The sequence below is a fragment of the Acartia tonsa genome, chromosome 13 (assembly GCF_053477335.1).
Source record: "Acartia tonsa isolate MP-2025a chromosome 13, ASM5347733v1, whole genome shotgun sequence".
In the NCBI taxonomy this organism is placed as follows: Eukaryota; Metazoa; Arthropoda; class Copepoda; order Calanoida; family Acartiidae; genus Acartia; species Acartia tonsa.
The window spans coordinates 20,384,549-20,408,801 of NC_137272.1; the positions used below are offsets into that span (position 1 = coordinate 20,384,549).

The 24,253-nt window shown below is 28.8% G+C and overlaps 1 protein-coding gene across 1 annotated transcript in view; it reads left to right on the plus strand.

Annotated features, from left to right (window-relative positions):
- Positions 1-12,994: 12,994 nt before the first annotated feature.
- LOC145335368 (uncharacterized) overlaps positions 12,995-24,253 on the plus strand; it is a 54,188-nt gene continuing 42,929 nt past the window's right edge. The window contains exons 1-2 of the mRNA XM_080181111.1: positions 12,995-13,072; positions 16,697-16,758. Of these exons, the coding sequence (XP_080037237.1) occupies positions 13,040-13,072; positions 16,697-16,758 (95 nt within the window). The 5' untranslated portion in view covers positions 12,995-13,039. The remainder of the gene's footprint in view (positions 13,073-16,696; positions 16,759-24,253) is intronic.

Consider the following 24,253-nt stretch of genomic DNA (forward strand, 5'->3'; position numbering starts at 1 on the left):
GTCCTTAAACATTATCCTGTATTTAAACATTTTTTCAACAAATTTACTTACAATATTTTTTTCTTCTCCTTTTATACATTTGTATTCCGATTTTTCAGTTCTGAGTCTCTAAAAGTGTTAATGTCCGTTTGTCCTTCCATTTCAGAGCTTTGGTTTTATGGATGTTGTCTTCCTTGTTTTAGTACATGATGTTAAAGATTTGAGACATGTGTCCTTAATATCCGGACTTTGGTGAGCCGTAATTTTACGGTGATTCATTCGTTTGAAAAATGGATAGATCGGTTGATAGTCAAATATATGGATAGTAATTTCGGCAATAGTCCCTTTCGTAACATCGCCCCATAAGGGGCGATTCGTCGTATTTTTAAAATGGCCTTTTTATAGGATATTTTAGGTTAGGTTAGGTTATATTGGGTTAGGTGATTGCCCCACAGGATTAGGTAATTGGCTCTGCAGGGTTAGAGCCCCCCGCAGGGGCTAGAAATAGGAGAAAAGCTACTGTTAAAAATACGAAGAATCGTCCCATAAGGTGCGATGTTACGAAAGGGACTATACCCGTTATTTTTTTTTCGTCTGGAGCTCAAGTTCTTAGAAATTTGTGGTCTGAAAGGGTTGTACTTTTTATGGTAGCTTTATAAATGTATTAGAGTTGTATTCCCCTAGAGTATAGGGGCAATGCATTGGCAGATAACTGATTATATTAAGTAAACATCATAGATAATTAAAAGGATAGAAAGATTAATAGATGGATTGATAGACAGTAATGCTTATAAAATAGTTGATTTATCCCTCTAATGCTTTTTAACATTTGATTACAAAAAAATACTTAACTTCTGTTTAAAAAGGTCAGGTATTGCGATATCTCTAAATCTCGAACATATCAATTTAGAGTAGCTACGCTTATGGAGAGAGAAGGAGAGAGCGTGTGTCTATGAATGACCATTTGAAAGATTTAAAGAAATGGTTACGTTTCAGAGAGAGAGAGAGAGAGAAAGAGGATGTTACTACTTAAACGTATGAATGAAAATTAAGAAAAAGAGAGGTAGATAGGGAAAGAGAGAGAGAAAGAGAGAGAGAGAGAGAGAGAGAGAGGGAGAGAGAGAGATAGATAGAGAAAGAGAGAGAGAGAGAAAGAGAGAGAGAGAGAGAGAGAGAGAGAGATGGATTGAAAGGGGAAAGAAACAGAGATATATAAACCCAGTCTGAAAGAGAGAGAGAGAGAGAGAGAGAGAGAGAGAGAGAGAGAGTGAGGGAAGGGAAAAAGTGAGAGAAAAAAGAGAGAGTCAGAGAGGTAGAGATAGAAGAGGGAAAGGGAAATAAAAGAGTGTCGGAGAATCTTAACTTCAAGAGACCGTCGGAGAGAAATTCTGGCTCCGCGAGATTTTTATAAACCACATTTAGTTTGTCCGTGACTATATCTCGGCTATTACATGTGACAGAGAGTCCGTTTGCGCAGCTATTATTTGTGATAGAGGTTCTGTTAAAACCTGTAAGAATATGATGCTTATATTATATCAACAAAGCTAAGCTAATATCTAAAATAGCTTCGTATGGTAAATAAGTCCAAGCTTTTCCAGTAAATATAATAATCTATTCGGTTTAAACGACTTTTTAGAAGCACAGCTTCACTTTCAACCTTTCCGTTTGTTTGTTTGTCTTCTTTATTTCTTTGTAGTGTTTACTTCTTATGGACATTATAAATTTTTAAAACTAATGTTTTTTGTTTTGTTTTGAATAATCCTTTTTTTCAAAATTTAATTTTGTAAGTAAGGATTAAAATCTCATTAACATATTATAACTTTAAGAAAAGGATTTAGTTTTAGAACTGTGATTATATCAAAATGAAAATAGTCAAAATGACATTATTAGAATATTGTTATGTATATGGTAGATTAAGATTAGTACTAATTTCTAATTTTATTCGTTATTAGGAAGTAATGGTACATTGGACTTAATAATAACGCTTTTTATTGATAAAAAAACTTTTATTGCATTTGATTGGTTGGTTCCAAATTAGTAGTGTCCAAACTTTTTCACCATTAACTATATAACGGATAAATCTGATTATTTACAATGACGACAGTAAACAAAATTTATTTAAGAATAATAAAACAGCTTATAGTGTTATTAATGACGTCTTTCAATAAAAAAAATAACCAATGATTGGCCAGTATACATTTTAACATTTGTCAATTACAATGCCTACTTGCCTATCATTGGACATTTGTATTGTATGACGTCATTTTATATTAGGCACTAAAAGCTGTTTCATCTTTTGAATTACAATTTTTTTATGCTTTGGTAAGGTTGAAATGTGTCATTTGCTGCCACTTTTGTGAAATATCAATAACTAAAAATAGGCTGTAAGTTTTTATATGACATTTTCTATCTAATAAATTCACTATTCACCTCCTATCGATTTATCTACCTATCTATCCATATAACTGACCATCTATCTATCAATGTATCTATCCATCTACCTATCCTTATTTCTATCTAGCTATATATCCAATATATGAATCTATCTATTTATCTTCATTTTTATCAACATTTTATCCATCTACCCGTCAATCCATCCATCCATCCAATTTTATTCTCCACCATTCTTTTGAAGTTGTAAAACAAAACAAGAAAACATGTTAAACTTTTGGGTTATTATTATATCAACATAGGAGTAGCTAAATCAGAGAGAGAGGAGACAATGGGCTGTTTATTACATTAGTTCTCAAAGTTTTATAATAACGTTTTCATATTTGTTTGTCTAACATCCTTGATCTGAGGAATATGATGAAATTTGATTAGTTGACTCATTAAGTTGAGTGTTCAAGTTTTTCAACCACTTATTTTAATCTACAAAAAGGGGTAATTTTGTTTATAATCATTGGGGATGTGCATCAATTTATCGGCCATTGTCTTATCCCTTTATATCCCTGAGCTAAATTCTGCCATTATAAAAAAACAATAGTTCGTAGTTATAGGTTTCTTGCAGTAAACAATAATGATGTATATAATGTAAATGAGAAAATCTGGCATTCCCAACAGTTGACCTTAAAATTTCAATGGTTTTTATGTCGTCTTTATATTATCAGGGATCTTAAAGGGATAAGACAATCTAAAAATGCACAGTACACCTACAATTACAATAAACAAAATTTAAAAGTTTGGATACCTAGTTTTGTACAATCAACTTTAAGATTTAATGAAGATACGGAAAGTGTTATGTGTGACGTCATAAAAATACGTCTAAATCCATCTATTTTTTAGGGGTTTCGATTCCCACTTCTCCTCTCATCCTTCCTTTTTAGACGTATTTTTATGACGTCACACATGACACTTTCCGTATCTCCGATTTAATCGAAGTTTTTAAGCCAACAAATGAGATATAAAGTTATAAAACTCTCAAGTAATATTATAATTTACAGTCCAATATTCCTTCCCTTCCTGCATTCTATCTACATGCTGTTTTTGTTTAATGACGTCATCTGGCACTATCGGCTAGGCCCCTAGAGGCATGTAGGGGCCATTTAGGGTCGACAGCATACTTCCTCCTTTTCAATTGTAGTTTTAAAAAGAAAAAAAATTAGACACCCTATCTGTTATTTAAACTTATAATTATTACTCAACCCATCGAAATAAATTACATGTCAACGTTATGGTTCCATGCTTAACTGGTAGTACAGAAATAGCGTTGCACCTTTATTCATTTTCGATATTTTCTCATTTTATTTTTCCAATTTCTTCTATTGGAATTTGAATTTCTTTTAAGTATAGAAAAACAAGTTAGATAGATTGATACATATAGTTAGATACAGATAGATAGATAGTGATGAAGATAGATAGCAAGATAGAAAGATAGATAGATAGATTTGATATATATTTTTCAACTTTTTATTTTGCTTACATATCAAGAGATGGACAAATCTATTGAGTTGTGTGTTTAATTTTGATTGTGATGTACAAACTAACCTAGTTAAAATATTTTTCAGTTATAATTCTAATCTGCCTAATTAGTTATTTGGGGGTTAGCTGATTTATTGTTTATTGTAGATTAAGAATTTTATAATGTATTATTTACGCTAACCTTTATACGAAGAAGAAAATAGTGTCAAATTAAAAATGACGTCATACAATAAGATGGCCAATGATATTTTACCATAGGTCAATATAAAATATACTGGCCTACCATCGGTCATTTGTAATGTATGACGTCCCTTTTTGTTAGGCAACCTTTGCTGCTTCCCTTTTTACAGGTAGGAATGATAGAAAGATACATTTGAATTGGCTCTAATTTTAAAATTCTGCATTAAATTGGTTAAAATTAGATAATGTATGTATAAAAGCAAGGATTAAAACATCCATAAATAGCGCAGCATGAAACATCTAATAATTAACATAGTAAAGTACTATACAGATATATTAGAAAGTTTTTAGTAAAATATATTAATTACTTATATTTTTTAATTAAACAATTAGGCCAGACATTAGAGTGACAAACCTGAAATCTAGAATAGCTTCGCTTTTGAATAAATGCAAATTTTATAGGTTAAAACTATAAATTACTTGTTAAGCAAGCCTCATATTGGCTTTAAACTATTAAGCTAGTTATAAAATAGATAGATAAATATATAGATAGGTAAATAAATAGATAGCTAGATAGCTGATGATATGATATATTGTTTGGTCAAAACATGTCTCTTATAGATCAAGGACTATTTGAAATATAAGATAGGTAGATAAAAAGACAGTTATGTGAATAGATAGATAGATAAATAGATAGGTAGATAAATAGATAGGTAGATAAGTAATAATATGATACATTGTTTGGTCAAAATATGTCTCTTATAGATCAAGGACTATTTGAAATATAAGATAGGTAGATAAATATACAGTTATATAAATAGATAGATAGATAAATAGATATATAGATAAGTGATAATTTGATATATTGTTTGGTCAAAATATGTCTCTTATAAATCAAGAACTATTCTATTTATAAGATAAGTAGATAAATAGACAGTTATATGAATAGATAGATAGATAAATAGATAGGTAGATAAGTGATAATATGATATATTGTTTGGTCAAAATATGTCTCTTATAGATCAAGGACTATTTGAAATATAAGATAGGTAGATAAATAGACAGTTATAAAGATAAATAGATAGGTAGATAAGTGATAATATGATATATTGTTTGGTCAAAATACGTCTCTTATAAATCAAGGACTATTTTAAATATAAGATAGGTAGATAAATAGACAGTTATTTAAATAGATAGATAAATAGGTAGATAAGTGAGAATATGATATATTGTTTGGTCAAAATATGTCTCTTATAGATCAAGAACTATTCTATTTATAAGATAAGTAGATAGATAGCTAGGTAAATAGATAGGAAGGTAGATAGTTATATAAATAGATAGGTAGATAAGTGATAATATGATATATTGTTTGGTCAAAACATGTCTCTTATAGATCAAGGACTATTTGATAGATAGGTAGATGAATAGACAGTAATATGAATAGATAGTTATCTAAATAGATATATAGATAAGTAATAATATGATATACTGTTTGGTCAAAATATGTCTCTTATAGATCAAGGACTATTTGAAATATAAGATAGATAGATAGCTAGGTAGATAGATAGGAAGATAGATAGTTATATAAATAGATATATAGATAAGTGATTATATGATATACTGTTTGGTCAAAATATGTCTCTTATAAATCAAGAACTATTCTATTTATAAGATAAGTAGATAGATAGCTAGGTAAATAGATAGGAAGGTAGATAGTTATATAAATAGATAAGTGATAATATGATATATTGTTTGGTCAAAACATGTCTCTTATAGATCAAGAACTTTTTGATGGATTATTTATTCCCCAATAAACAAAAAGATACAGAGGGATATTCCTTTAAGATTTAGCTCACAATATATCCTAAATTAGTGCAGCAATAACAACCTATTTATAACACATACATTAAAGAAAAACTTTATCTATTTAACAATATGTGGGGGGAGGGGTGATTTTTGGTTTTTTTTTCTCTTTGGAGGGTGGTGATAACATTCAACCCAATAATAAAACCATTACAGTCCACTGGCGAAGCTCTCTGTAGTGTCATACAATACCTATGGCCAATGTTAGGCCAATACAAAACTAAAATACCAATGCAATGGCAAGCCAGTATTTTAATTGACTAACAGTATGACGTCACTTTTTATAGGCACTATACAAATTTTATCTAGCAGTTAGTGAGATCTTTTGCTACAAAAGTCATCATAAATGTCCTTGTTCTATCCTTGTTATCCGTGGGTCTGTATTGTGTAATGTGGATATTATTCATTACTTATTTACATTATAGGTTACAAGGACAAATAGTTATAGATAGATAGATAGATAGATATATAGATAGATAGATAGATATATAGATAGATAGATAGATAGATAGATAGATAGATAGATAGATAGATATATATATATATAGATAGATAGATAGATAGATAGATAGATATATAGATAGATAGATAGATAGATAGATAGATAGATAGATAGATAGATAGATAGATAGATAGATAGATAGATAGATAGATAGATAGATAGATATATAGATAGATATATAGATAGATAGATAGATAGATAGATAGATAGATAGATAAATAGATAGATAGATAGATAGATAGATAAATATATAGATAGATAGATAGATAGATAGATATATAGATAGATAGATAGATAGATAGATAGATAGATAGATAGATAGATATATAGATAGATAGATAGATAGATATATAATCAGATGGATAGATATTTATATTATAGATTGAGATACTTATCCTTATGATAAAGTAAAAGGCTGTCTATCTGTATGTTTGTACCAAAATATCCCGCTAACCGCTAAACCGATCGGGTTCTCCTTAACAGGGTAGCTTCTTATTGGTCCCAGGAAGGTTTATAACTATTTGAGGGAGGGTACATTCACCATCCCAAGATAAATCGCCTCCAGAAAGAAATAACCCTAGATCACAAATATATAAATAAAAATCGAGATACATATGTATATTAAAATCCTTTAATGGATGGATAGAAAGATGAAAAAAGGTGTTAAATTGTCTATTTTCGTGTTTAATGAATAATATAGTAGATACAGTTTCCAGATAGTTTAGTGTCTGGCCATTTTATATTTAAGAACATAGATTAGTTACATAATCGAAGCTTCTGTATAATTCAAAATGTTTCATCAGTCTGTTAGGAAATTACTGTAACGAATCGGCTTCTTCTATTTTAGATAGGAGTCTGCAATTTTATCGAGGATCCCTATGATTCAAAAAAGGGTTATTTTCACAGCTGTGGTCAAAGATGAATGAAGGTCTACAAAGTGACTGAAAAAATAAGACGTGTGACGTCATAAAAATGAGGGATGGGAGGAGAAGTGGAAAAGGAAACCACTTAAAAATAGATTGATTTATTGACGTCACATAGCGCATTTTTTCGGACACTCTGAGAGCTTTAAGATGACTTTCTGAAATAATCAATGATCATAATTTTTTTTTTTTTATTCTTTTTGTCTTTAGTTTAATAGATCTTAATGAACAGACATAAACATCCAGTTACTTTATTATATATGATTATTAATATATGTATATTATTAATCTACATATCTATGAATAAAATTTATATTATCCATTGTGCTTCATTATGTATTATCTATTATAGTCACAAATGTTTATTAATCAAGGAGGGGGGGGGGGAGTACATTGGGCTGTTTAATACACTGGTCCCCAAAGTTTTATAATAAAGTTTTCTTACACATTGGCGTAACTACTTTGTGAACTTTTAATGAATTTTGATTGTTTGGTTTATTAAGTTTAGTTTCCATACGTTTCAATCATAAATTGTAATCTACAGATGGGGTAACTTTGTGTGTCATTATTGGGGACTTTCAGCAATTTATTGGCCAATGTCTTTAGATCCTTGTTATAATTATTAGTTGCACAGATTCTCTATAACTAAGGTATGTCCCTACGATTGTATATAAGTAAGAGTTTACATGATATCATATAGAAAGGCCTTCTACCTTCAATAAAATAATATTGAACCATTTTATGAGAAGTATTGAACTCCCCTGAAAAGTTAGAACCCATTCGATCAAGTATTCAAGATCTTTATAAATTTGTTCATGAGTTGTAATATCGGTCATAACCAATTATATTCATTCTTTACCATATTCTTTACCCTTTGGTTGTTGACAAAAACTATGTCACAACCCAGCCTCTAAGTTTAACATGAATTTGAATTATATGTAAAGTTTTCTCATTAAAGTAATAAAAAAACTCGGATAAATAGAATATGCTGCAGACTAACTTTAGGCGGTTTACCTAATACTGCATCTGGACTTGATAATAAAATAACCCATATTTTTAATGCTTATTTTAGGTTAGGTAAAAATTGGTATAGCCTACCAGGGCTAGTACAACGAATAAAAGCCCCGATGGTGTGGGGAGGGGGGGGGGGGGGTACAATGGTCAAGCAATAGGTTTAAGTAAAATAACCCAACTTTAATATTGCATTTAATTTTACATCTAGCCATCTCATTTTTATTCATTTTTTGAGAAGGGAAGCTACCCTATAATTAATAGTTGTCCGACCTATCAAAAATGTGTATTTTTAAAAAGTTTGTGTTTTTTATTCATTAAAAATGTTAATATTGCCTTTTGGACAAGTTTTTCCTTCTTTATCGAAAGGGTTTAGAACTCTTCTTTTAGTGTATATTGTCTGATGTGCACTAAATCCCCTCCCCATATTTTTAAAACAACTTAAAAATAAGAGGTTAGTATTTGTTTACCGTAGGCATTAACCCTGCGGGGCCTCCCAATGCCTAATATAACCTAATCTAAAATAAGCTAAAGTAACAAATAAATAAACAAACCCGTCATCCCATTATTTTTTTTTTTCAACAAAAAAAGGAGGATAGCGTTTTGTGCCCTTCCCCCTGAAATAAAATCAAACGTAAACATTAATAAAAATATGACATAAAATTAATTTTGTCAATATTATAAAGAAGGAATATGACAATAATTATATACTCATAAAAATATAAATCATTTTCAGTCTTTTTTATTTATTATTTCTTTTAATAATATAATTAAGAACAGTTTGACTAAAGAGTAACATTTGACTATCAAAAACATTAAAATAATCTTAAATAAGCAATTTTAAAAGTAATTAATCTTATCCAATCTAACGGCTACGCAACTAGTAGCCTCTAGGAGCGCTTGAGGTGGTGGAAACCTCCCCAAAGCGCAAGAAAACAAAAATATTGTGGGAGTGGATAATTTAGTTCTACCCTCCCTGAAAATAGTTATAACCTTCCCTGAACCTATAGGAAGCTTCACTGTAAAGAAGAACCATATCGGTTCAGCGGTTAACAAGATCCTTATCTACAGACAAAACAAGCTTACTGCTTTAATTAATAGGATAACCATTAGCAAATATATTAGATATAAAAAAAAAACAGTAAATTGTAATACAGTTGTATATACTAAAGGAAATATATGGTATAACTTAAATAAATTACTTTGAAATTAGAATTGTAAGGAGGGGGGGGGGGGGGTTAATTTTCTGTACTTACTCAGCCTCTTTAGTTATGACTTTTCCAATATTAATGCACTATAAAAAATATTATGAAAAAATATTAAAAGTATTTTGAATTTAATAAGATTGACTATGTAAAGAATAAACAATAATTCTACAGAGTTTTTTTATATTAATGAATGATATGAGGTATGACCATAATTTACATTCAAATGTCCTTTCCCTCCTTAATGTTAAGTATATTTATTGAATTACTGAATGCTATCAACAATGCTTCTTTTCTTGATATTGCTGCGCTAGTTACGAACATAATTGTCTAAAATTGTTATTACTTCTTTCTGTGTTTGTTATCGTATTATAGACAAATTTTTCGCAGAAAATGAAATAAAATCAAATTGTAATATAATTCTAACCTGCCCTCCCCAACATTGTCTGTAATACGATGCAATACTTGATTTTTCTAAAATGGCTAAGAACTGGTTTTAATCCTACGGATATAATAAAAACTTGTTTTTTTTTTAGAGTGAACATGTGTTTGTAACTACTTGGTACATACATCATAATGTTACAACATATTAACATAATCATTAACCAAAATGTTATTAGGCCCTGATAATCGAGGTATTATAGAGACATTTATATTTTTTGTAGCGATGCTACTCTGTTATTGACTGTCAGTCAGTGGGATTTTATTTGTAAAGTTACCCCTTATCAAAGAGCAGCTATTATTTGGTCTGTCTGCCTGTCGGTCAAACTAGAAATTTATATTATTTAATAAAAATGTTTGGGTATAGCCCCTTTCGTGGCAACGCCTCTTAAGGGGCGTTTTGTCGTATTTTTCCCCTATTTCTAGCCCCTGCGGATTTATCACCTAACCCAACTTAACCTAAAATAACCTTTAAAAACGAATGTTAAAATTCGACGAAACGGCCCTTAAGAGGCGTTGCCACGAAGGAGACATAAATAAAATATCTGTCCCTTCTCCCTCTTTTTATGACCACTAAACATCAGCTCTATAATCTAGAGAAATATTTTAAAAAGGCCAACTCTAATTAACTCTAATAGAAAATTACTATTACTTTTACATAATACATATAACATATTTATATTATACAGCCAACTTAATCATAAACGGATACATAATTAGTTTTTCTATATTGCTAGGTAACTCATACTTTTTTCAGCATAATATTAAGCATTAAGATTTTGTATGTCCCTTAAGATCTTGCAAACCTTTGAGTTTTCAATTTTAGGGAAGTTTATTTTAGGTTCCAGGATGATTTAACGATAATTTTGTTTTAATTTAAGTTTTGAGTTGTTTTAAGGCTGTTTTTTTGTCATGCTTTATTCCAATAGAGAACCGATAAAAGTATTTATCTATCAATCTATTCTTTACATCCTTCAATATATTTAATAAAACAGCAAGTAGTTTATCTATTCATGTATCAACTATCTATCCATCTACTTTTCTATCTATCTATTTCTTTATCTATTTAAATCTATTTGTGTTAGATGAGAAAATGTGAAGAACTAAAACAACATCCTCTTAGTTTTTCTTATTCTTATAGAAAGGCGTTTTTACAGACAAGTTAAAATTTAAGCAGTTTGATCTATTGGTAATGTTTATCAATCTATGTACTGAAACATTTATCATACTTTAAACAAAATTAGCCTCTTTAGATTAACTTCTTTTAAGGTCCATACGAATAACTCTGATGGGTAACTCAAACATTTATTAGTGAAGCATCTCTAAAATCAAGTCCTAAAATGTCAGTTTGTCCGCATTAATTATTTTGCAATAGGACATTTTTTTGACACTTTTAAATTGCTTTTTAATAGACTTCCAAATAATATGAATTTTGTCAATCACAGTTATTCTATAATTTGTCCATGTTTGTTTGCCTGACTGTATGCTTATTAAGCATTGCTCCTTTGAATGTTTTCATCCTTATCTATCCTACTATCTATCCTATTTGCTATCTTGTATGGATGTCCTCTTTTCTGCAACGATGCAAAGAAAACTTTTGCTTCATTTTGATTCCAGGAAATTACAACCAAATTAAGATGAATAATAAATAGGCAGAAAATTAGAGATTTATAGATAGATAGCAAATAGATAATCAGATAGATAGATAGATAGAAAGGGTATCAATTCTAAGGCTGCTTTTGCAAATTTAAATCAAATTTTAAACAGGTTAAAATAGTAGATATATAGTCAGACAAATAACAAATAAATAGGTAGATATACATTTATTTGAATCGATATTTCATTACTTGGATGTTGCACCAGATTTGCATGTGCTCTGAAAAAGTAATACTCGGAGCTGGCTAAAATAACGATACCCCACATTCAACCCATGTATCCGATTCCCTCTCCTTCTAATGGATGAACAAACTGACCAATAATTGAGGTTAGCAAGCTAAATTGAAGACAAATTTTACCTGTCAATATAAAAATATTCTACATAGAAATCCCATGATATTTGGATTTAGAGATGGATAGATTTTTTGTTAGATAAATGGATAATTAAAGGAAACAAGTATGATTATAAATATCACATATATTAAAGCTGCACGGACATATTGACGTAAACACATAAGTTATAGAGTACCTACACTTCTTACTAATAGCAGTCTGGGAATGGATATAGAAGACGTGGATATTATGAAAGATTCTTGCACTTGATAAAATGTTTCTACTGACTGGCTAATATTACGTCATCATTCCTATGATTACCACTTCCTAACCCCTGGTCAGTGGTCATAGAGGAACATATTGATCAATTTCAGAGGACTATATCAGCAACTATATCACCAAAATTTCCCTGTGATAATATCCATGTATTCTATATCCATTAGACTGGAGAAATTAGAAATGAACTGTGAAAAAGTTACTGACCTTTTATTATTGGAGATTGGATTAATTAAACCATGGATGGAGGGATACGTTAATGGAGCCAACAAAATAAGAAATTAATTTTAAGATTTGGCTATACGTGAAAATTGTCTATCATACGATACGATACATTATTATTCAGTATGGTTCAGAACAGGTTTTGATCTATCGGTCGGAAGTTAATCTGTTATAACGCCCTATCGTTTAAAGACACAAGACAAAACTTTTATTACTCTAATTAATTGGATTATTAGGGACAGTGAAAAGTGTCATATGTGACGTTTATTATCCAAATCATTCGTTTCCAACTTCTTCTCTCATCCTTACATTTAGCCATATTTTTATTACGTCACACATGACACTTTCAGTTATCCCGGATTATAGATATTATAAATGGAAATCTTTGAATAAATTTTCCACGGTTGATTAACTAGGTTTTAGGCTATTGTTTAGAATTTCTTGTGCGACTACATTTTGTAATTGTGTATTTTTCTATTTTCAGAAATTGAATAAATGTATATCAGTGAAAAACAAAATGGTAACTTATGCGTTTTTTGTTGATTAGCCCACAATTCAAGGTATTTTTCTATCTAATTGTTTATGTATTGAATATATATATCTTTCTGTTCATCTAATTACATATGTATCTATCTATCTGTTTATCTATTTGTTTATCTATCAATCTATGTTTTATATATTTACATAGCTGTAGAAAAATTAAACTTCATATGAATATCAATCCTTATATAACTTACTGATAGTCAAACATCCTGCCTCTTTCATATGACAACGAAGTACAGTACATATTAAATCATGTGTATATGTACATATTATGAATAATTTTATGAAACTATGTTCGGACAAAATCGGATTATAATTTCTATTTAAATAGTCGTCCGTGTTAGACTTTGGTGTCGTTATTATATCGACATAAAATCATGATAATTTTTTTAAAGGACACGTTAGTTATAAATACAAATACTATTCAGTCGACATAAGATATTAAATTGCATTTTTAAGATGTTTAGAATCTGTTGAACACAAACTTGAATGAATAAAGAATGTGTTTGGTCATCTTTCAAGAAGGGCAGCAATGTTTTACTAGAAGTAAATCTACTTAAAAAGCTCAAAATAATACCCAAAAAAGTCATCATACACTCTTTTAGAAATCTTTATTAAATCTTTATTAAAAATTTGTATATATAAATGTATATAATATTCATTTAATTAATTTATTATTGTAGTTTTTTTTTCTATGTATGTACACCCAAGAATAATAAATCTAAAATGCACCTTTTATAAGTTTGATGTATTTTTTCTCCAGCCTAAAATTGTTTATTCCATATTCCTAATGGTTGTGTATGAATATAGGAAAACGCAGTTTTTATTAAATCACCCTGTATGTAAAGGTAATTTTGTAAGTTTTACTGAGGTTTTAATACTATATAAAACGTATTGTAAAATGTTTAATCCGATAATTACAACATAAGCTAAAATGCATATTAATACAAAAAGGGGTTAATTCATAAGAAAATTCAAATGAACAAATGATTAAGTGCTTTTTATGGTTCTAGTATTATTTAGACGTCTGAATAAAAAATAAATGTCAGTCTGTTGTAAAATGTGTTAGATCCTGAGACATACAGGAGACAGGACATAATTATAGAGATGTTTAGCTTGATCATTATCATATTAAGAATAACGCCTTAAAAAAAATCTAGTTAGGTAAAAAAATAAATTATAATAGTTTTTAATGCGAAGCTTTTCTATAGTTAAGGTCGGTTCTTTCGTAAAGGTTAGCTTTTTTCGTTAATTTAGGCATGTTTGAATTGTCCTATCGATTATAAACTTTGTATAATGATTCCTATAACAGTTAGGGACGAATAAAAAAGTGTAGCAACTCTATAATCGATATCAGAAAGTCCGTACGTCCATTTAAAACATGATGATTTTAGAGCTCAGCTTTTATGGATGTTGTCATCCTTGTTTGATACAAAAGGGTAATAAAAACGATTAATGAGTTGTTTTGAAAACAAGATTGTACCTTGTAGCTACCGGAATAATTACGGTTGGTCAAAAGGCCGTGGATTCCAAACTTACGGACAAACGTACGGAAACAACAAATATAGAGAAGCTTCTTTCATTTTATATGAGCAATTTTTTTTAGATGATGTCATCCTTGTTTAAATAATTCCTTTTAGTCCTTTTTATAACACTTAGATTTTCACATCCAATTAGTCTTTATTTTTAGATCATTTAATTAGAAGAATTAAAGACATGTATCAGGCAAGCTAGGACAATTATATCCATTATTAGTGCTGCAACAATAATCAGGGATCAAAAGGGATAAGACAATGGCCGATAAATTGATGTACATAACCAAATAAATACACAACTTTACCCCATCTGTATATTAGTTGTCGAAACGATTGAATAATCTACTAAATTAACAAACCAATCACAATTCACAAGTCCCCAAATTTATTAAGCCTAAGAATAAAAAAAACGTTATAATAAAACATTGGGGACCAGTGTAATAAACAACCCACTGTCCCCTCTTTCTCTGAATATTAATACTATAACATGTTGATTGTAAAATAACCTAAGATTCATATTATTTTAGATAACCAATCCTTTAAATTGCAGGTCATTTGTTTCATTGTCCCACGTTTTATGATATGTTATTTTGACTCTTATAAAATCTTAGTTTGGCTTTAAAAAAACTATCTTTTCCACCAATAATTTTTATTTTTATACAAGGGGTAATTTGTTTATCATAATTAGAAGTTAAATAAATATCGTCCACTTTCTTATCCTTTAATTTTCCTTGTATGTCTTGTATTTGATATTACAAGGCGGAATTGCATTATGGGAAAAACTAATATAATTTCCAATGTCCTATCCCTGAGTTAATTAAAGAAAACAAGTATTTGGATTAAATTTAATTGAAACCTTACGTAAGAGTATTTCGAGTTGGGTAAAATTATAACCTGTTAAACTGTTATTTTATCAACATAAATTTTTTTTTTTTTTTTTGACATTAGGAAATCTAAAGTAGTAAGAATTTTTATTAGTTTGTGTAGACCTCGTTTATCTTTTGTTAATACTCTTTTTCCTTTAAAATAAACTACCCCTTTCCCTTATTTTCTATTTATAAATAAGGTGGATGGGAGGAGGGTGGGTTAGTGGTCAAGAATTTATTTGAGGAAAAGCACCTATATTAAGATACCTTATTCGTCGTTATGGTGGTAAAAAAAGGATCATTTAAGAATTGAACTTGTTCGGTAATCGTTTCTCTCATCACTTTTTGTAATTTAAACTATAAACAGTACAAAATGGTTTTGGTATATCTTAGAAACTAGAGTTGATAAGCTTTCCAATGATAGTTCTTGTACAATTTGTACAACCATACCAATTTAATTGTATTGTTTTAAAAATTGGGGGGGGGGGGGGATGATTAATAGACTAGAATTGGTTTGAGGAAAAGCACCTATATTAAAATACCTTATTTGTCGTTATGGTGGCAAAAAAAAGATCATTTAAGAATTGAACTTGTTCGGTAATTGTTTCTCCAATAACACTTTGCAATCTAAACTATAAATAGTACAAAATGGTTTCGGTATGTTTAGGAAACTAGAGTTGATAAGCTTTCCAATGTTAGTTCTTGTACAATTTGTACAACCATAACAATTTAATTGTATGTTTTTGTTGACCACCCTTGATGTATATTATCCTGTACAAATTAGAGAAATTATTTGAATTCCAAATTATAGTTCAGAGACATCAAAGGGTTGTGGAATTTCATCTACTTATCTACCTATCTGTATATCTGTATGTTTATCTATCTATCCATTTGGTTATTTTTCTATTTATTTTAGAGGTACACTGGTTTGCACATATCTCCAAATGTTTAAGTTTTTTTCTGGCTGTCTATCTATCTATCTATCTTGTTTTGTATTAATCTTACATTTTTTTTTACAATATAATCTAATAAAAAATCAAGTTATCCATTTATGTAATATCTCTGGCACATATTCATTTATTTATTTACAAATCTTTATCTCTATCTTTCTATCTATGCATTTATCTATCCATTAATCTCACTATATATCTATCTAGATGTCCCTATGCCAGCTCCAGAGTATAGTATCCACATGGGTATATAACTCTCTATCTATCTATCTCACTATCTATCTATCTAGATGTCCCTATGCCAGCCCCAGAGTATAGTATCAACATGGCTACAGTTTCTAGAAATGCAAAGGTTAGTAGTTTATTTTTTTACCGCCAGGTGTCACAATAAGTCAAATCATTTTAAAAATATGTTTATGTTAGATTAATAGAGTGTTTAGAATGTTAAGCTTTTTAAAAAGGAATATATTATATATCAAATACTTTGATAAAGTCAAACCTACAAAAACATAAACAATTTCAAATATTGAACAAATCTCATAAGCTTTCTATCCACCAATTTTACTACACATCTATCCTATATAACTGAAGAGTTACATATTTAGCATTGTATGAAACTATTACCAATGTGAAATAAAATAAAAATTTTGAATGCTTATGTTATTTTTTTATTCAATAACTTAAGATAATTGTATAATTTCTTATCTAATAAGCTATTAGCTATTTTTAAACTCACCAGCGGCTACGCCCCTAGAAGCTTCTAGGAAAACTTAAGTTGTTTCTGGGGGTCGAAATTTCCCTAATTTGAGTAACAATTTTAAAGAAATGTTTTTGGGGGTATACTTTTTTATTTAGAGGGTTGAGATACCCTCCCCTTAGATAGTTAAAAACCTTCCCTGGACCTATAAGAAGCTTCCCTGCAAAGAAGAACAATGACGATCCAGTGGTTAGCAAGACAAAAAAGGCTTACTACTTTTTATAATAGGATAGGATAACTATATGTAAAATTCTATCTACCTTTAAATCTCTTGTTTGATCTTCCTTTCTCTATATTTATCTATCTATGCATTATTTCTATAATTTCTATTTGTGTTAAAGTTTAAAACAAAAAGACTATTATTATTACTTTTAACTTTGAACTTTAATGCAATTAAAGAAATTGGCAGTGAGATTGCAAATTGCAAAATTAAAGGTTTACTTAAAAATCTGCTAAAAATCTAAGTAGCAAATATCTAAATATTTTAATGAAATATTATTAAATTCTTTTGGGATATTTGATAACAATGTAGAGCTACACCTTTATGATAGGTCAAAATAAATTTTCTAAATTTGTATAAGTTAAGCCTGTATGCCCCTACTATTATTATGCAATAAGCAGTAAGTAGGGTTGTCTCCCCCCCCCCCCTCAAATAAGATTTTTAAAAATAAAATCAATTTACAAAAATTGTTTAAAAATCATCTTTATTTAAGAAACACTTTATATTTTTGGTTGGAAATTCATAATACTTTAACAAGTAATATTATATTCATAGTTTACGCAGCTAAAAAAAACTTCAATGTTCATTCACTTATAAAAATATATTGTATATTGGACTTAAATTATTAAAACTTTAAAAATACTTACAGGGTAATGGAGTAACATTTTACAAAATAAAAAAACGAAATATGAAAAGGCTATTTTCAAGATTTTTAGTAATTTATTGACAATTTAATTTTTACTTTCGCAAGACAAATTATACAGAAGCTTCGCTCCATGATAAAAAGCTTTGCAACAATTTGAAAATAAATGTTGATTCTAAAGCCTTTCTGATACAGTAGTATGGTGGAAGTCCTACTGTCACAATTATATTAACAGTATATAGATAATAACTGTATTATTAGCTAAATATAAACTATAACTGAAAAGTAATTATTATATTAGATATTATGATATTACAATATTTTTATAGTTTACTAGCGAAAGCGCACCTAACTCCTAAGGGCTCTTTCTTAGTGCAGAAAAATAGCATAAAACCATACAAAGACTTTTTTTTAAATTTAAATATTCTAAACCCATCCAAGAATACTTTAAAAGCTTCACTAACGAGGAGGACTATGTCAGTTAACGAGATCCTTGGCTACAGACAAAAACTCTACTACTTTTTATAATAGAATGGCAATTTTTTTGCTAGTTGCCTAGATGGTGACAGGTTTTAGTATTTACTCGCAAGATATATTAAAACATCCAAACTGGCCTACTTCATGTAAAGGGTAGAGATAATCCCCTTTCTCCCTTGTACGTCTCTACACATCCCTCATGCCAAATAAGTATAGCTAAAAAAATATTGTACATTGTCTTATTCCTATATTTCTGATTATTGGCAATTGCTCCACTGTTTTTCATTGGAAAAATAAATATTCTATAATGAAGCATTACATTTATTTCAATATCATTTTAGATTTTAAAATCATAAATTCATTTAAATTGAATCGTAAATTGTTATATAGCCTTTGCTTGAATATTATGTAAGTCAGTATTTAGTATTTACGTTCAGCAATATCTCTTAAACGTTAAGTTCACATTATTTAAAAATTATTTTATTAAACGTCCCCAAAGTTGTTAAGCTTATGTAAAAGAAAACGTTATTTTAAAACTTTGGGGACTTGTGTAGTATTGAAATGGTTTTATGCTATTGAGTCAAATTTAACAAAATTAAATGATAGAATTGAAGGTAGGAAAAATAGATAAAACAAAAGTCGAATGATAGATTGTATTTCAAATTTGATTAGTGTTTTGTTATTCAATTTTAAACAAAGTTTTCCTTGCTATTATGACCTAGTAATTAGTTCGAGAAGGGATAGGAAATTAGCGTTTAAATTAATATATAACTATTTCTTACACAAATATGTATTGATCATGAACTAAATCTTGTGTAGAATAAAGTTTCAATCATTTAAAAATGTATTTCTTTCGTCCACCTATCTATCCATTTTTATTTCTATTTATCCATCTATTTATCTATCCATTTATCTATCTATTTATCTATCCATTTATTTATCTGTTTATCTATCCATTTATCTATCTATTTATCTATCCATTTATCTATTTATTTATCTATCCATTTATCTATATATTTATCTATCCATTTATCTATCAATTCATCTAACCATTTATCTATTCCTGTATCTATCCATTTATTTGGATATACATCTATTTATCCCATCATCTTTATATCTATCTATCCAACTATCTATCCAAATATTTATCCATTTATCTATCTATCCATCTATCTATCTATCCATCCATCTATATATCTATCCAAGTATAAGAAACTAAGTGTGTATAATGGAGGTTTATAAAGATTAATCGTCTTTTATTCAGTCCTTTTTGGTGCATTGAGGAACAAATAAAGTTGGTATTTTCACAAATAAGCTAGTTCAATTTTATAGCATAATAAATGAAAGGGCTAAACACATTTTAATATGAACTTAGAATCTTATATGAAAGGTGTGTTTTTTTATGGAAGGCTTTCTTCCATTTATTTTTGATATTTTACTATATACTAGCGGCTGCGCCCTTAGCATCGATATTATAATTGATATGGAAGGGCATAAAATTGCCTAAAACCATACCCAGACTTATTTATAAAAATATAAAATAGCCTAAAACCATCTCAGGACGTCGAAATGTAAATGAGAACCATATCAGTTCAGCGGTTGGCGGGATCCTTTGCTACAGACGGAAAAAGTCTACTACTTTCTATAATTATTCAGTAATGAACACTTTTCAAATGCTATAAAAAATGTTTTTTTTAAAAACTTATTATAGGTTTTTAAGGCTATGTTACATTTTTTAACATTCATAGCATGACTTTTTTTTGTGAAGCAGCTTATAGTGCCGAATAAAAAATGAAGTCATACAATAGAATTGATCAATGGTAGGTCAGTATAAATTGAAATTTACCAATAGTAAAATATAGTCTGGCCTATCATTGGTTAGTTTTGGTATCATTGGTATGGCAAATGAGCTGTTTCTTTTTTTGTAGTTTTTGAATATCATCCCTGGAATGATAGAATGTCATTCTTGCAGTATTTTGCATTGGGGATCAACTTTTTCCTATTTATCTGTCCATCTATCTATCATTTTATTCCTTTTAGCTTTTATCTAGCTATCTAACTATTTATATCCATCCTTTTTGATTAACTTTTCAGTATTTGTCTATCTATACTAGTATACATCCTTAGAAAAATTTTCTAATTATTCATTTATCCAACATCATATGTAATAGATTTTTGAATTAATTATCACTAAAATTCTTACTAGCTATTTATTCATCAATCCATAAATATATATTAACATTCCTATACTAACAAGCGTATACGCCCCTAGAGGCCTTTATGGTCACCTGTGGTAAGAGGAGGGGGGAGTCGATCCCAAACTTTCAGTTTTAGTTTTATTTTATTAACAAATATTTTTGGGTGTGTTTATTTAATCTAGTGGTGATTTTTCTTAGGAGGGTAAAGCTACCCTCCCTTTAAAAAGTTAAACCTTTCCAGGACCTAAACTGTAATTAAGGAGAAACATATAGGTTCAGTGGTTGGCAGTTACTTCAGTACACACAGACAGGCAGACATATGCTCAGACAGACATCCTTACTTTTATATGTAAGGATATATCAACTTTAGATCTATGTATTTCAATAAAATAGGATCAAAATGCTTATTTTTTCCAATAATAAAGAGACAACGTAAAGTGCCACCAAAAATGACGTCATACAATAAAATTGATCAATGAGAGTACAGTATACACTGTAATAGACCAATAGTAAAATTTATACTGGCCTCTCATTGGTTATTTGTATCATATGACATCATTTTTTGGAGGCACTTTAGCTGTCTCGATAATAATAAAAATCATTAATGATTGATTAGACCCAATTTAATTTTTCCTTCATGAATATATTTTTTTTTTTTTTTCTTTTAATTCATTTCATTTATCATTAACAGTTTTTTTTTACATAATAACAAGTTAGGAAATAATTATTAACACTGGTATTTTTTTTCATTACATTTATAATTATCATTACTTAATCATTTCTCCTTAGTTCAAATGCTGCTATATTTTATGGTTGCTAAAAACAAAAAAAAGGCTGACACAGATGACAGTTTTTTATTTTTCATGTTCACAGGTATAAAACACTGCCTTTTGTAGTTTCATGTCACTTTAGCTACAATGAGCCAAAAAGGCATTACTTAACTTGTATAAGGTTTTTCAAGCTGCTTAAGCCTTGTACACACAAAATAGATATGAGATTTTAAGATTTTAAATTTTTACGTCACTTTAGTTACAATGAACCAAAAAGGCATTACTTAGCTTGTATCAAGTTTTTCAATCTGCTTAAGCCTTGAAGACACAAAATATAAGATTGTATTGAATACTGCAGGATAATAGAAAGGATATAGAATAGGACAAAAAAACAAAGCATGACTGCAGCAATTAAAGCTGTGGCTATGCAACCCTGGTCAAAGAGTGGTTCAACATAGTTTTGCATTTCATATAAATTTTTTTAAAAATATTTCAGGAACATATTTATTAAATTTTGTAATTTCACGTTTCAACAATGTATAGTCAGCCACTTTTCTAACTTTGGGGGTTTTCATTTTGACAACTTTAACCTCCTGAAATGAAGTAATCTCATGAAGGTTCTTCACTGCTGCTGAGAAACTTTTAGAATTACCTTGCTCCTTATTATAAACAACGTTAAATCTTTCACAACTATTATTTGTCACCTGTGCTACATCCAAAAAAACCTCGTCCGACATATTCCATTCATTTATTGCATATACTGCCTCCTTAGAAAAATCTCCAATATATGTATTCCTCATATAATTTATAAATGGCTCAGCTTCAACTGCTGCAACACTTAGTAGAGATGGCACAGTAAAATTCTCAAATGTGGAGAGGACATTAACAGTAGGAACAAATGCTAAAGAAAGGAGTATCTTACTCATTTTTTCAATTTTCAAAAAGTTTTTTGTCTTAATTATTTACATAAAAAGTTTACATCTTAATTATAAGAGTTATCATAACAATATTAAAATAAACTAATCTAAGATAAAAAAAAGTTGTCAGTTGATTTTAAAGCAGAAGTAATAAAAAAAAGAGAGAGAAAATTGCCGTTTAACATAAAAAGTGTACATTTAAATTATAAATTTCAAGACTAATTCAACATAATATAATATCTTCTCAAAATATGTCAAATTTATACAAAAAAAAAATTGAATTTTAGAATGTCTTAGAAGGAAAAATAAGCGTCATTGAGAAGAAAAAAATATTTATGATACAAATATTAGGTCAATACTAAATATATTCTCATTAAAATGTGTCTAATGGATACAGGGCTGAACTTAAAATTGTCAAAGAGGAATAAATAAATGAGGCCTGTTAAATGAGAACTGCAGAATGCTTTAAAGTGTTCACGAAGCTGGGAAAAAGTTGATATATGTCACTGATTAATCTTTTTTAAGAGTACTTTTTTGAGAATTAAGTCTTAAATACTTCCCATTTAAAAATAAATCAAACTTAAAAAAAACGAATTTATTCCCTTGAAAACATCGTTGTATTTTGAGTTTTATTATACATATCTTAAAACCTATCAAAATCGACAAATAATAATCTTTTTGTTGAAGTTTACTTGCAAATTTAGAGTAGAATAAATTCTTTTGTTACATACATATTAAACTAACCAAAAAAGTTTGTAATTTCTTTTTACGGGGAGATTAAATGATTTTTACCGAAAATTGAAAAGATATTACCAAATATGGGTATAAGGTCAGCTGATTTATAGTTGTTGATTGTGTAACATAGCACCCTCATCCTATCTCAATATTTACTACTTGCTAAAAAAGCTTCAACATACTGCAGAGCTAAAAATACGATTAGGCCCCCACATAATTGGGGGATTTTACTATAGATTGAGAAAGTTTTTAGCTATTATGGTTTTTTTATTTTGGGGTAAAATTCTTGCTGAGATTATATTTGATTAATTAACTAAAATCTATAAAAGATATTTAAAAGAAACAATCTTTGAAACATGAATTAATTTGCTATAAGCGTTTTCTGAGTACAGCACAGCCAGGTTAAATCAAATACACACACACACAAACATACATAGGACTCCACAGAACTTGATTGTTTAATACTTCAAAACATGGAATAAGTTAAAGAGACAACACAAATTATATTTAATTATAATTAATTAAATTATTATTAATCTGTTATTCATGGATGTACATTAATTAAAGCAAGGGACTGCGACTTTTACAATATTTAGTAATGTTTGGTTTCTATACTTCAACTTAACAAAATCCGTTGGTACCATTTGTACCACAAAAGATAAGGAGGGGGACGGAGAATGGAAAAGGGAAACATGAATGCCCAAGGTAAGTGAATGAGTGTGTGTGTGTGTGTGTATAATGACAGATATATAATTAAATTCGACACATTACGAGATTATTTTACGATGATAAAATGTTTTTTTTTATGTAAATACTATAGAAAGACTGCTATATTTTATGCTGAATATGAGCAGCAAATGATATTTGTTTATTCTATTTAAACATTTAAATTCTTAAATATCATGCTTTCTACAGATTTAATCAATTTTTCTTTTGTCACTATACCTGCATAAACAAAGCGGTATTTGGTTAATGATTTTTTAAAATAAACCAATTTTTTTCATTACATTTTAGAGAAAGTTCAAAGATAAATATTTAAAGAGATATATTACAAAAATATTTTCTAAGTATCAATTTTTTGTTTTTATCTGCAAGCGAAGAAATAACTAATTTTCTCTTAGTTTAATTGA